Source organism: Boleophthalmus pectinirostris, unplaced genomic scaffold, assembly GCF_026225935.1.
Source record: "Boleophthalmus pectinirostris isolate CB_2022bp ecotype Guang Dong unplaced genomic scaffold, ASM2622593v1 HiC_scaffold_6, whole genome shotgun sequence".
Lineage (NCBI taxonomy): Eukaryota > Metazoa > Chordata > Actinopteri > Gobiiformes > Gobiidae > Boleophthalmus > Boleophthalmus pectinirostris.
Window position 1 is genome coordinate 10,106,504 of NW_026571447.1, and position 15,408 is coordinate 10,121,911.

At 37.2% G+C, this 15,408-nt stretch overlaps 2 protein-coding genes across 2 annotated transcripts; one reads left to right on the forward strand and one right to left on the reverse strand.

The window, feature by feature from the left end:
- Positions 1-248: 248 nt before the first annotated feature.
- Positions 249-2,548, forward strand: dnajc28 (DnaJ (Hsp40) homolog, subfamily C, member 28). Its single transcript, XM_020936317.2, has 2 exons — positions 249-317; positions 1,135-2,548. Exon 2 carries the CDS (start codon positions 1,148-1,150, stop codon positions 2,300-2,302), a length of 1,155 nt encoding a protein of 384 aa, XP_020791976.1. The 5' UTR covers positions 249-317; positions 1,135-1,147; the 3' UTR covers positions 2,303-2,548.
- A 4,023-nt stretch (positions 2,549-6,571) lies between these two features.
- si:ch211-225p5.8 (uncharacterized protein LOC555567 homolog) lies at positions 6,572-15,408 on the reverse strand. The gene is made up of 5 exons (XM_020936153.2): positions 15,317-15,408; positions 13,565-13,731; positions 10,139-10,373; positions 8,195-8,357; positions 6,572-6,916 (listed from the first exon to the last, which is right to left on the reverse strand). The coding sequence occupies exons 1-5, from the start codon at positions 15,357-15,359 to the stop codon at positions 6,871-6,873; spliced, it is 654 nt and encodes a 217-aa protein (XP_020791812.1). The 5' UTR covers positions 15,360-15,408; the 3' UTR covers positions 6,572-6,870.

The following is a 15,408-nucleotide window of genomic DNA, read 5'->3' on the forward strand; positions in this document are numbered from 1 at the left end:
ATAGGAAGTACAAGTTTTAAAAAGGCAATAATAATAATAATAATAATAATAATAATAATAATAATAATAATAATAATAATAATAATAATAATAATAATAATAATAATAATAATTCAAAAGATCTGTACAGTCTATAATTTAGGTTACCATGGCGACGGTCTCTCCCTTGTTCACGTAGTGCTTCTCGAGCTGAACACTAGAGGGCAGTATAACAGAAGACAAGAAACTAAGCACTTCCGCTGTCCAACCAAAACATCCGGTCTCCTTTGACAGTTATGAGAGCACCGTTCTTTGCCCCCCTTACGCATTAAAAACAGGTTTGCAAGATTAAATGCCTTATAGTTTAAAAAAATAATTAATCGTTGCTAGGGCTTGAAATCGACACGAGCACCGGGCAAATGCTGCTAGATTTGGACTCAGAGCACTTCACGGCTTCAAGTAGTGGCAGATTGTTCTTGACTCCAACTTGCATACATTTATAGATGAGAAAAAAAGCATCATCTCGATTACGACACAATATTTTAAAAATGCATGAAGAACGTGCTGACATTTTCATTTTATTTTAGTACTTAAAACATAGATTGAAACATATTAAATATAACATAGAGACAATTGCTGGCATAAAGCAGTACGTTGTTCTCTTAATCACCTAACTAATTATTAGAATAGTAATTTATTCACATGTTTTTTGCAACTCTTAATATTATCGAGCATTATGTGAGAGCTAAAATCCTTGCATATTCTTCACAGTGCATTCTTGCAGCCTGGTATTCATGTTGGCTGATTCCACTTTCCAGAAATTAAAGGTGCCCTCTGCAGCTCTTCTGGTAGAGTGTTGGCTACTTGCTTGTTTCCATGGAGAAGATAGCTTTCTCTGGAAAGTGTAGTATAGTATCTCCATCGAAACAAGCTGGTAGCAGACCCTCCACCAGAAAAGTTTCATAAAACACCTAAACTTAACACCAAAACTGCCTTAGAATAACTGCATCTGCTTTGTACCTGCCTTTTTTGCTTATGTTTTTGTCTGTCTTAAACTGTGTGAAATGTCTTTGAGTGTCATGAAAAAGTGTTATGTATTATTGTTATTATTTTGCTATTTCTGTTTTATACATGTTTTATTATCATTCCTCATAGGGGTGTGCCAGCAATGTCATATGCTTCCCACCTCCTGGTTTCCCACCTGAACATCTACCATGGTCGAGTCCTGCTTATCTCCCCTCACTATTTGGTTCTATTCCGATGGCTCAACACTGGACCACAGATCAGTCGAAGCCTACTGGAGAGCTACAGACTTCTGGAACTGCCCGACCAGGCTCAGAGCAGCCCTGCCCAGGTCAAAGAAGCCTACCTCCGCCTCGCCAAACTTTACCACCCTGACTCCGGATCTCCTACTGCTGACCCTGTGTTGTTCGCCAGAGTGGAAGAGGCGTACAGAGCTGTACTGGCATATCAGAGCAAGAAACAACGCCCCCAGAAAGGAACAGAAGAAGATGAGGAGGAAAAATCGAGGGGCGCCGCTCTCCCACACAGACACTACCTGAGTTACGAAGGATTTGGATTTGGAACGCCGAGCCAGAGGGAACGCCAGTACAGACAAATCCGTGTAGACAGAGCTTCAGAGGAGGTGCTAAACTACCGGCAAAAAGAACACGAAAAAGCTGCAGCGGAGGAGGGCGCACTGGTGGAGCGAGATATGCGTCAGCGCAGTCGTAAAATTAAAATTACCCAAGCCGTGGAAAGGCTAGTAGAAGATCTCATTCAGGAATCAATGGCACGTGGTGATTTTAGGAACTTAAGTGGAGCTGGAAAACCGCTGAACAAATTTGAGCACAATCCATATGCTGATCCCATGACACATAATTTGAATCGTATCCTCATTGACAATGGGTACCAGCCCCCGTGGGTGGTAACTCAAAGAGATATTCGTGAAATGTCGACCCATGTGAGGAATAGGCTGTTAGAAGCTAGGACGAGATTTGGTGACTCTATGACCAATCAGGAAAAGAAGGCCTGGGAGGAGCTGTGTTCTTCCTTGAGAGAGGACGTGGTCAAACTGAATAAACTGGTGGACAACTACAATTTGATAGTTCCAATGATCAAGATGCAAATGGTGCACTTCAGTTTGTCCCGAGAGATCGAGCGGGCGGAGAAATCGGCTCAGCAGCTAAGACTGGAGCAGCAGAAGGAGAGGGGGCAAGATAGAGAGAGGAGAATAGAGGAGAGGAAAAGAGCCAATGCACGAAATCAGCCCCAAACTACTAAACCAGGACTAATGAAATGGATGCAGAGTTTTCTAAAATGATTTTTAGCACAGGATTTATTTCAGTACACTGCTAAGGAAATCTCCTAACATTGCATAATACTTGATGAAAAATATTAATATACTGTATGATTTGTTACAACATTTAAGTTATCTCTGAATGTTTTCATCACATTTTAGATACAGTAAGCTATATGGCATTGGAATTATAATGTTTGTTGTTTCTGTGAAATAATAAAAAATCAATCTGAATGATTTACATGTAACATGTAAATTTAAAATAAATGTATATACTAATGTATCCTGTATTTCATTGCCATGTCTTAATTCTCTAGTACTGATTTTGTTAAACAATAAATTACTCTAAACTTCCCAAGTTTTATTAGTTTATTCAGTGGAATGGGAGTTCATCTGCATTTACAACTAAGATATGATCTTGCAGATTCATATTTGGCCCTCTGAATATGTGAAATCACAAAAATGACGAGAATTCATCCTGCTGGAAAGGCTAATCAATGCCCATGCTAAAATAAATTAAACTTTTTTTTTACCCAGGGAAAAATGCAACTGTGATGCTAAGACTCTGAGCGCAATCTATTACATTTCACATACCACAAAATTTACAAATGGAACATATTATGAGACTTTTAAGGTCCAACAGACCCAATACACGCATCAAGAATCTCAATGACCGGAAGTCTGAGATTCTTGATGCGTGTCTTGAACATTGTTGTGTTTATGTAATGGAGAGAAGATCTTTTTTCAAACAGTCAAACATGCTCCTCTCATTTTTGGAGATAAGCATGCCTGAATTCCATTCAAAACAAGATCTTGATTCATCCATTGACTGCTTGCATTGAAAAATCTACTTTAAAAAAATAAATGACAATCATTGTAAGTAAGTAAGTAAGTAAGTCTTTATTTATATAGCGCTTTCACAGACATTTGCTGTCCCCAAAGACGCTTTACACAGCATTATTCAGCATTATTCATTCATACAGCATTATTGTGACCAACTGTTGAGAGCACAGAGAATTCCTGCTCTCATTTGGATTTTGCAAAAATAGTATTGTGTCATATAACTTATTTAAATTGTGTTGATTGTATGATGTGCATTGTTTTAATGCAAGTTAAGTTGAAATGGAATTTTGAGATGGTTTTCATTATTTTACATTTGTAAAAGGGATTATGAACTAGAATGACCACAACATTTACATTGTAATTAATGAAGAAAGAGTTACTATTGAATAGTATAAGGGTCCAGTCAAGCGGTAACGGAGGGAAACGGGCAGACTTTTTACATTCAAATAGCTCTTATTCAGAAACTAGAGGGACTATTGAAATAAGTAAGGCATTAGAAAGTAGGAAAGAGTTAGCACTCCAATAGGGTAAAGTTAAACCTTCATCAGGGCCCTGATGAAGACCAAGTAGTCGAAACGTGGCGTGACTTTTAATACATTCACAGCAAATCAGAGTGCCTCTGCCATCATTTTTCTATTTTATGTTAAATTGTATATTTTAATATAAAAGTTGCACCTGAGTATAAGTCGCAGGACCACCCAGACCATGAAAAATGTGTGACTTATAGTCAGAAAAATACGGTAGCCAAAGCTGAGGGCCACAGACTGGTGGTCAGTACAGCAAATCATTGTTCATTCAGGCTAAGCACCTTAAAATGCAAGTCTGTCCCACAATTGCCAAGGGAATTTTCTTTTTTGTTGCTGTCGTTTAGATTTTTCGTATTAAATTATCATGAACACCAGAACATTGTATTCTACCATACAGTATGGAAACAATGAAACTTTTTCATTCTTGTATCTCTTCTTGAGTTGCAGGGTTGCAGATAATGGTGGATTCCGTGTTGTTTGCGCTGTTGCCCCCGGTTACCCCTCTGAGAAGTTGACCCACAGCCCTTGTTGGACTCATCTCCTTAGACCAGTCATAGGCGATGTACTGATGGTAGGGGTCATTTGAATTCTCCAGCTTTTTAGATCGAATGTAGCTCATCATGATTCCAAAAGTGAAGAAGCTGAACATGCCGACCACAATGAGAATGTACACGAAGCCTGAAGACTGCTCTCTCTCTGCAGCCTGGAGGTGCAAGGCCTGCTGGGTAGTGTAGTTCTGGGGCTGGTTTGACGTGTATATTCCCGTGTTGTTCAGACAATGGTGCAGAAAGGACAGCAAAAGGGACTGCAGCTCTGTGGTGTTGATGAATGACATGATTGGTGACATCTAGTGGGTAGAAAAGAAACTGCAACTGAGAGAAAGTTAAATTAGAGAAAGGTTAAAAAAATCTTTCACTGTGTAAACATGCTTTATATTTTAATATATTTTACTTATCAGTTAGATGACTAAAAAGCTCAAGCCCAAACTGCACTCACAAGACTAAACCTACATGAGGGTTCATAGAAAAACAACTATTATAAATACCAAATCTCCACCAACTCCTATCTTTGAAAAAATAATTTGACAACTAATACTATAATACTAATACTTTGAGGGACAAGACTCTAAGTGTATTTGATTCCTTTTTATCAGTAGATGCAGAAGTGAAACCTGGCCCCTTCTCCCACTCTCACTTCCAGATAATGGTAATTTAGAGAGCATCTCGAGATGTTATGTGAGAATACTACAGGGTCAGGACAGCCAATCTAATTTCAAATGATGGTTTAAAATGTCATATCTTACCATAAATCCATGTTTGTTGATTGCATTACCCAAAGCAAAGCAATATTATAAAGGTTGAAAGACAGAAAAAGTTACAAAATAAGATATAAATACTTAACTGAATGTTTTTGTTTGTTTGTTTGTTTTGTTTATTAAATTTTCATTATTATTTATTTTTAGTTTTCTTTTCTTCTTTTTTGTTCTGGCACCTGCTTGTCCTTTTTTAAATATATTTAAAATGTTCCACAGAATGGCATTAAATTGAGTTCTGACAAATTGAAAACAAATTGCTTCCTGTTCATCAAAATAAATGCTAGTCTGAGGTGTGATGTTCAATATGTACATTAGAAATGTAAAATTGAAATAGCATATTTCTGTACAGCTAACAAGATAACTTGATATGTATTTTAGTGATTCTGAATAGATAAATAGAATACTTACAAAGCACTGGAAATGCAGTCATTCATTTCATGATAACGCAAATTGTTTAATCAGTATTATTCCGTGTTCTTTCTCATTGACAATTCCTCCAAATGTCCACAGAATGAAGTTAAAGAAGCTGGACCTTTACAGAAATTTGAATCGCCATCTCCTCCCCCTATATCTTCACCATGTCATCACATTTAATGAAAGGAGGAGGTCACAGGGCAAGGTCACAACAGCACAGCCACATGGAGCCTGGTGTGGGCAGTGGCTAAGGAGAACAAAGCAGCTTTCATAGGTTGAAAATGTACTTAAGGTGCTATAACCTCTAAATGTCCCTATTTGAATATGTTTAACTACTTTTACTACTTAAGTAATATATTATATAGTGTAACAGTACTCTTACTTGAGTATAAGATTTGGTTATTCTCCCAACTGTGAGTAAGTCTTCAAGTGACAAAACTTAATGTTGACAGTGTTTCATGATCTGAACATTTGTGTTTCTTGCACTGCTCCTTTAGCCAGCCTGGTGTCACCTTGTGCCTCCGCTCAATTTCATTTCTCTCCAGAGACTAGGTCAGGAATCGGAATACACTAGACAGTTTGCAAAAACCCCAGAAGTGTGAGTCCGGGCACCAGCCAATCAGCGAAAAGCCATACATTCTCTGTTGGCAAAGAATTCCGAGATCGAGGATTTAAAGCCGGAACACAGAATGTTTTGTGAATTTTATCAAGGGGAAAGACGTTATTGCCCTTCTTCCTACGCGATTTGGGAAAAGCTTAATATACCAGTTAGCCCCGTTAGTGGCGCATTACATATGTTATGACCAAATAGCAGCGATTGGTTAAATAAAAAACTTACCTGCCCACCATCAAGCAAACAAATCCTAATGCTGCGAGGTCAGACTGTTTCTACCAAGTGAAACTGGCTGATGAATCAGGATACTGCTCCTTTGGATATGGTTTAGTTTTAAAATTCTCAAATTCTTCATTTTACCCATTTCTCATTTGAAAATACCAGATTTTGAGTTTTATTTAATATCTTGTCTGTTCAGTTACATTAACTACAAATTATGAATCAGCTGTTGCTTCGAAGTGGTCACTCTTAGGTAGTATCCCCGAGTGTTTTTTTTTTTAACTCTTACTTGAATTACTTGAGTATATATAATGCCAATCTTATGTAGTGTGTTATATTTGCTGAAATATTATCAAAATATATAGATTGAAATTAGAATTTTATTTTTGTATATTAGGGACAATGCACAAAAACAGTCTTATATATAAAAAAACAGAATACAGTATGTCTCATGCCAGGTTGATTCATTCATTACAAAGATTACAAGTTTTATATAATAACAAACCTCCACCTCTGCAGTCACTGGGCGCAAAAGAGAAAAAAAAGTATTTAGTCATATGTACTTGGCTGTATCAAATAGCCCTGATGTGCACATTTCTAAGACCAGTCAGTTAACTGTATAACACAAGGAGGACAGCTCAGGTTTCCCTCACAGATAGGGTTACTCCAGCTGCACACCATCGCAGTTGTCTTTGGATTCCAAGAGCCTGAAAAGTCAAAACATAAGTTAAACATAAATCCCTTCTTCATATTATGGCTGAAAGATTTGGGAAAAATATCAAGTTGTGATTTTTTTCAACACACGTCCAGAAAGATACCGGCTATTCATTTTACTGGATTCTAAACAAACGGTATCCACATCAGCCATGAAAAACACATCACATATTTGAGATGCTACAGGCTTTTAACACCATATGTTGAAGCAAATGTGGCAGAAGGACTTTCAGAGGAAATACTTTGAGACCTTCCAGAGGGAATGGCCCATTTCATCTCCAACCAAAACAACAGAGCGTAGAGAGCAGAGATCAAGTCTTTGTTTTACAAGTCTCAAGTAAATCTCAAGTCCTTGACCTCAAGTCTGAGTTAAGTCCCAAGCCAAATACAGGCAAGTCCAAGTCATCTGCTTTGAGCTTCAAGTCATTTCAAGTCTATAAACCAAAGTACTAAATATAGCTTAGATTTTTGGAATTTATATGAATTTTAAGATAAATTGTACTTAAAAAATCATAGTATATTTATATATGAGTATTTATAGAGTATATAAGAGTTGTAGAAATTAATTTTGTTATTTTTTTCTTTTTAAATGTCTTGACAAGATCTTAGTGTGAATCATTACAGTCAGAACAGAAAGAATTCAGATATAAATTTTGATTTCTCAAGTCTTCTCAAGTCACAGGCCTCAAGTCCAAGTCGAGTCCCAAGTCTTAGTCCATTTTATCAAGTTAAGTTTCAAGTCCTAAAAATAGTGACTTAAGTCTGACTCGAGTCCAAGTCACGACTTCCAAGTCCCCACCTCTGGTAGAGAGTGAGGCCTTTCCTGCTGTGTTCACGTGGCTCCCCCTGGACCCTGCTGTGATGCTTCTCTTTTGGCTCTTCCTCTCCTCAAACTGCCCTGACACAGATCTGCTGACCCTACCTGACCTGTCCTTCTGTTAAACTGAAGAAAACTGAGAAGTGCAGTGTAAATATTGCTGCAGCAAAACTTGAATTTCCTTCTAGATCAATAAAGGTTCTCTCTCTCTCTCTCTCTCTCTCTCTCTCTCTCTCTCTCTCTCGCTCTCTCTCTCGCTCTCTCTCTCGCTCTCTCTCTCTCTCAGATGGGACACAGTTAGAAGTTACAGGGCCTAATTGCTAATAGAAATGATTTGTTAAAAATGAGTAAATTTACATTTTAAATATTTTTAAGAGATATAACAGTATAAAAATAAACAAGGGGAGCAGGACATCATCGCTCTGTAGAATCTGAAAAGCCTGTAGCCACTTACGCCTGCTCCTGGGCCCGGAGAGCCTTCCTGGCTTCTCTCCTCTCGTGATCAGCGGAGATCTTCTTGTAACAGTAAACTAGGACCACAATGAGCCACAGCTGCAGAACCACAATCAGCACAAACATCATGATCTCTGATATCACTGCTGTCAGCTCCCGATTAGCTGAAACACAAAGCACAGATGTCATTAGAGTAAACAAGGAGAGCAAGGGGCTATGACATCCATGGGTCTATGACATATTTCATGTCTTTAGGCTTGATACTTTGCAGTAACATCATGCTGGGGGTGTTCTGCATGTATATGTATGGTAGAATGTTTGAAGTTTCTATAGTGATATAGCTAGGCTAGAGCCACCTAGTGCCTCCCCTCAATTTCATTTCTCTCCGGCACCTAGGTCAGGAATCAAAATACAATAGACTGTTCACAAAAACCCCAGAAGTGTGAGTTCCAACACCAGTCAATCAGGGAAGAGTGATATATTCAGTGTTGTCAACGATTCCCAAGACCGAGGATTTAAAGCCGGAACAAAGAGAATGTTTGGTGAATTTCATCAAGGGAAAGATGTTATTGCCCTTCTTCCTATGGGATTTGGGAAAAGCTTAATATACCAGTTAGCCCTGTTAGCAGCGTATTACATATGTCACAACCAAATAGCAGCGATTGGTTAAATGATAAAAAGTACCCACCTACAGTAGAGCAGATGAAATCTAAGGCTGCGAGGTCAGACGGTTTGTACAAAGTGAAACAAAGTAAAACTGGCTGATAAATCAGGCTAATAGTGACACAATGCACACATTAAAACATAGTCTTGAAAATTCAAGAAAATATATAAAATGGATTTAAACAGCACGTTTTCAGGAGCCTGTGATCAACATGAGCATTCATGGTCCTGTTTAGGAGCTTTGATTTTCAGCCAAATCATAAAGGTGAGAGTGACTAATTGAAAAACTGATGACTAATTTTAGATGGCCTGTGACTGTAATTTTATGTGTAAGAGACTTGTTTAACAGCACATATCATTTCAGCAGTTCTAGTTCCTGGTAAGTTTAGTTCCTTACGGGGGTCAGGTTGTGTTAAAATAAAGCTTGGATTAAAGTCTAACTTAAGTAACAGAGCTTTAGACAGAGCAGTGTCTTCAGTTAGCATCACACCCCCAGAGAATGTTGATGACCTCAGCTGCAAAGTATCATCAGGCATAGATAGGATTCTGAGAAAGATGTATGCTTTCCAAAATTGCACGATACACAAAATCACATGTTCTGCTCACTGGAGCTTATGCAATGAAATCAATATTTACAGTTGTTCACCTTGACAGCAAAGGGACTGCTTTTTCTGACACTGGAAAGCTATGAGAACATAAGTATATTTAAAGGTCCTATATTACACAGAATTCAGAATTTTGTGAGCTTAAAGTCATATCAGAATGTTTTCACCTACTCAAAAACATACCTGGAGTTGTGTTTTGTTCACACAAGTTTGAGTAATCCTAGTCTGTCTACATTTCCATACCTTAACATGCGTAGTTTTCAAATTAACAGCTACCTATTAGTTTTTGTTCGGTAGTGATTGGCATTTCCAGGTCTAAAATCATCCAAATGATTCTAGTGAAGGTTTATGGAGTTTAAAAACACAGTGGGGCACTTCCTATATTACCACACGACATGACAATGTGGAACATTGTCATGTCGTGTGTTTTCAATTTGAGAGAAGAACTCAGCCTAAATATGCAGAGTCTATGTGATAAACATGAAACAAAACACAACTTCAAGTGTGTTTTTGATGCAGAAATAACATTATAACATAGATCAGAAAATAGTATAATATGGGACCTTTAAACTCTAACTTGCGTAATAGAGCTTCAGACAGAGCAGTGCCTCTAGTTAACTCTCCCCCTCCTCACCGCGTCAACTAGAGCTACATGATTTTAAAGGGCCTCCTCTGACCTACAGCCACCACGGTCAGCTCCACCTCCTTCTCCACAGTGACCTTCTCGTTCATCATGGGCAGGTAGAGCGTGCGGTGGAAGGTGCAGAGGTAGGTGCCCGTGTCGTTGAAGGTGACATTGCTCAGGTAGATGGCGCCAATCTGGATGTCGGCGTGCATGGTGCCGTGCCACTCCAGACGCCCGCTGAAGTCTTCATGGAGGATGTCTGCGGTGGGGTGCTCATAATGGAAGATCTAAGAAAGAAGAGAAGAACATAAAATAAAATAAGTATGTTGTGCAGATTTGATACAGAGGTGTATAGGTTATGAAAGTGCATAGGACAGTTGGCTCAACATTTTTGTGAAAATCAGAATAGCAATGACAGTCTGCTTTGCAGATAGATTTTGGGGATACACTTCAAGAATTAAATCAAAGAGAAGCTTTATGGAATCATAAATTAAGAGCATGTGAATGTCCTGGACTGAATGAGGACTTTATTACCTCCGCCAAGGAGGTTATGTTTTTGCCGGCGTTTGTCTGTTTGTTTGTTTGTTTGTTTGTCTGTTAGCAACATAACTCAAAAAGTTATGGACCGATGTTGATGAAATTTTCAGGATTTGTTGGAAATGTGAAAAGGAAGAACTGATTTCATTTTGGGGGTGATCCGGAAGAAATCCTGGATTCTGGATCACTTTGAAATTTTAGTTAACATTGTGGTAAATGGGGCCAAAAATTTAGTTTCTCAATATCTTGGTTAATTATTGACCAAACCCCATGAAATTTGACTCAGGGATGGACAATGGGATCCTCTTTCATATTCCAAAGGCTGATCTAGATCTGATCCAGAAGACTGATTTTATCGCAATTTATATAAAAAATGGGGGTATTCCTTGGCGGAGGTCTGCGCTCTCTGAGTGCTTTTCTAGTTTGTCTTGCTTTTTTGTAAATGTTATATATGTATATTTTTCAATTATTTGTATTATTACATTTTTCATTGGTATTAATATTATTATCATCTATACTTTTTGTTTGCCTGTGCCATATTGCATTTCTATACCTGCCTTGTGTGTCTCTAATTAAGTAATCTAATTAATCTAATTATCTGTCCTTATCATTGGTTGGTGTGTTTTTAAAGGCCATGCCCATGCTTCAATTTTTAACCAAGCCCTGATGAAGACTAGCCATAGGTGAAACATGTTGGCTTTGGCCATTTAACTATACTTTTCCATGTGCAACTTTTACTTTTTTGGAGTGCCTGGATTTTATTGTGCCCAATGTATAGGACAGTTGTTTATATTTTTATAATTATTACATGGTTTGGTGGGATAGTGCCTATGGTAAATACAGTATATATCATAGTGTAACATTTAGTTAGTTTATTTATTTAATGAGACAGGGACAGTGCACAATATACATTAACCTTAACAGGAGAGATGCATTGTACCAGGTTGTAGCACCAGTGCTAATTTCCACCTGTCGTCCCCGAGTAGGTTCATTGATTGATTGTATTTAATTGACCTTAGCTATCAACTGTTCTTCCTGGAGACCTGTGCAGCATATTTTAGGTTGATGAGGGAAACCGGAGTGCCCGGAAGAAACCTATCCAGACACGTGGAGAAACATGCAAACTCCACACAGGAACCTTCTTGCTGTGAGGCATGAGTGCTAGTCACTCTGCCACTGGGCCGCAACAAATGACACATGTTAAGGAGCATTTTACCACCTTCAAGACACTCAAAGCAGACACTCAAAGCAGAGCAAGAAACCACTCACCCACTCACCCCTTCACACTCTCACTCATACACCAGTGTATGCAGAGTTGAGTGTCTTAAGTGTCTTACCCAAGGACACAATGATACAATGATACACCACTCAGCAAAGTATGCCTGACCTCTCAACCAATGATATTTATGTTCACAATTATGCAAATAGAGTAGAAGAATAAAAGTATGTTGTGCAGATTTAGAATAAAGGTGTATACGGTATTTCAAGTTTTTTGTTTTGTTTACTTACTTATATATTGTACAATATTGACTTTACATCACAAATAGTAAAATCAAATTTTATATCAAAATGACACACACACAAAAAATGAAATAAAACAACCACACCAACATTGTCAATCTAAATAACAACACCAACAAAAAGAGTTGCCCATCCTGACAATCCATATACATTATGTGCCCAAATAATTTAAAAGAAAGGAATTAATTGGAATAGAGGAGAAGTGTCATTCTGATATTCTCAAATTTAATAAAATATAAAACATCCCTAAGCCACTGTGTGACTTTCATTTTAGTAAGAAGTATTGAAGTTCTTCATGTTTTTATAATTATTACATGGTTTGGTGGGATAGTAGCCTTGGTAAATATTTATCATAGTTTTATATCTGTTAATTTGAGGAAAAAAGTAGAAAAAAGTACAAAAATACAGGAAGCTGACTTCTAAAAGGGAATACCTCGGCCTATGTTAACAACAATGGAAAAATACTTCCGACACTTTAAACCATTATTTAACATAATAAAGGTGAACTATATTTATTACTCTAATCGTAACTATTACGTAAATATTGTATGATTATATAACCTCTTGTTAATATTATAGTTGCTAGGTAACAGTTATGGAACTACCTGTACATAAGTCACATGATATCTGCAGCCCCTGTCTAAAAAATAAATAAATAAATAACATTCACTCTTCTCTTCACATTGTGCAAACTGTATTCAGTCAATGTCAGTGGAAATAGATAAATAGATGCTTTATTGATCCAAAAGGAAATTCAAAGTAGCAGGAATACATGGAACAAGCCAGTTTATTGCACTACTACTAGCAATGCTATTGCAAAACAAATATTTATTATCAACAATGGAACCACTCGGATAATTAAAATCCCCTCCCTTTCATTATGCTAGCCTCCTCATGTACATAGTGGATATTGTTTTGCATTGCTAATAGACTGAACGGATGCTGAATGAATACTAGTATGGCTTACAATAACTAGGCCTATATGTTTGTGGTTGTTATTTTTGATTGAAGTGGTATCATAATCAGCGGTGCAAGGTAACAAGGTAAAAATACAATAAGTGCAATTTTTAGGGATCTGTCAGTTTCACAGTGGATACCTTTTACTTTTACTTGCTACATTTGAGTTCAGGTATCTGTGCTTTCTACTCCACTACATTTTTGGACTGGACTGAAAAGCAATAACTTTTCATTATGGTGTGATTAAAGACATATTTTTAGGACATTTATTTAGTCAGTGTCTCAACTTTGAGCCAACCAAATCCACAAAAACACACTAGAAAAAATAAGAAATCAATTGAATCGCTTAAAATCAGCTAAATTCTTTATAAAAAGTATTACATTTGATGCTTTCATTGTTTCAAGTTATAATATGACACTGGCAAATCTGGTTCATAAAGCTTTGTGTGGTGTTTGTACTCACGTGCCTGTAGTCCTGCTCTCCTGAGGGTCTGAAGTGCCAGTCCACAGAGGTCCAGGCTGACACTTCCTCCCTCCTCTTACAGGAGATACAGCCCAGGAGGAAGTTCTCTCCAGCCACAGCTTCAGTCATGGAGTCCACCTCAGCACAGGCGCCCAGGGCATCAGGCACTATAATCAGAGAGACAGAGACAGTGTAAGATATGAGCTACTAAATACTGCTTCTGCTGCTGCTACTACTATTTTTTAATTTATTTAATTTGATTTAAAACAAGGACAGTACACAGAAAAAGATGTTCTGTGCCAGATTTAGTTACAAGCAACTTTCCATCTGCAGTCCTTGGGCAGGTACAAAATACATTAAGTAAAACTTACTACTATGACTACTACTACTACTACTACTACTACTACTACTACTACTACTACTGCTACTGGCGCCCAGGGCATAGGGCACTATTATCAGAGGCAAAGTATGTGAGAATAAATGAGCTACTAATTACTGGTTCTGCTACTACAACTATTACTGCTGTTACTACTATTACTAATGCTACTCCTAAAACTATTTCTGTCACCACTACGACTACTACTACTACGACTACTACTACTACTACTACTACTACTACTACTACTACTACTACTACTATTACTACTACTACTGCTACCTAGTCATAGGGCACTATAATCAGAGACAGAGACAGTATGTGAGAATAAATGAGCTGCTAAATACTGGTTCTGCTGCTACTACTACTATTACTAATATTACTTATGCTACAACTAAAACTACTACTGCTACTACTATAATCAAACAGAGAGACAGTATGTGAGAATAAATATAAACTTCAGAATACTGTTTCTCCTACTACTATTTCTGCTACCACTTTAATTCATTCTATAAACCTGATTCAAAACATCCATACAAGCAATGTTTATTTTTTTGTTTTACATTTGCCAGGTTTTGAACTGGGTAAGTAACTATAGGTAATATGACTTATTATATTGTTCTCAGGACATCAGATGAAACTTAGCTATTGTGCTGAGTAATGCATATTTACTGTATGTAGAATCTGCTGAGAGACACACTAAAGCGTCTTTCTACGTGTATATCACTATTATTGTTGTGCCATCTATTACAATGTTAAATAGATCTTTTTAAAATAAACTATTCCTTTACTAAAAAATACTAAATGTACCATTATAAACATTAAAGTAAATAACTTTCTAGAGGTAGAAAGTCAACTGCATGATTCCACAGAAATATAAGTAAAAAAAACATACATCAGAAAATTCTCCAGATAGAGAGTTTTATGCCATACTGTGGAATATTATAGCCAAAGGAACAACATTTCCATGGAAACAAGCAGGAAGAGACCTTGCTCTAGGTCAAGTACGAGTCAGATTTGTGGACATACAAGCCTGCTCACGTAAGGACATGTTTATCTATGTTTCTGAGTGCAATAAACATATCCATAACCAAATAACATGCTTTTATTTTAGGATATTTATTGGTTTGTCAAAAAGTTACATACTGAGGCTTTAGTATTCTGATTTGTCCAGAAATTATGGTTATTGGCTTATTCTCTCAATTTTAAACTACATACATGTACAACTATTCTGTATTTTATTATTACTTGGAATACTAACTAAAACTTTCACACAAATCAGTACACAGCAACGCCCAAGTTCCAGATACAAGTTTACACATATTTTACTATTTTGAAACATAAACAAATCCACACTTCCAAGCTTGAAGACTCACCAAAGAGACAGAGGACAACCAGGAGAAGAAGCCTGCATATCATATTTTAACATGAAACCAAAGCCTCAAAATCCTCTTGTTGCTATAACTGC

Bases quoted from the DNA above. Each gene is read 5' to 3' on its own strand.
- si:ch211-225p5.8 (XM_020936153.2), bottom strand. From the start codon at position 15,359: ATGATATGCAGGCTTCTTCTCCTGGTTGTCCTCTGTCTCTTTG. The intron at 8,358-10,138 runs GTCAGAGGAGGC...TTTGTGTTTCAG, and splicing joins GCTGACCGTGGTGGCTGTAG to CTAATCGGGAGCTGACAGCA. The intron at 6,917-8,194 runs GTAAGTGGCTAC...TTGACTTTTCAG, and splicing joins CTCCGGGCCCAGGAGCAGGC to GCTCTTGGAATCCAAAGACA.
- dnajc28 (XM_020936317.2), top strand. From the start codon at position 1,148: ATGTCATATGCTTCCCACCTCCTGGTTTCCCACCTGAACATCTACCAT.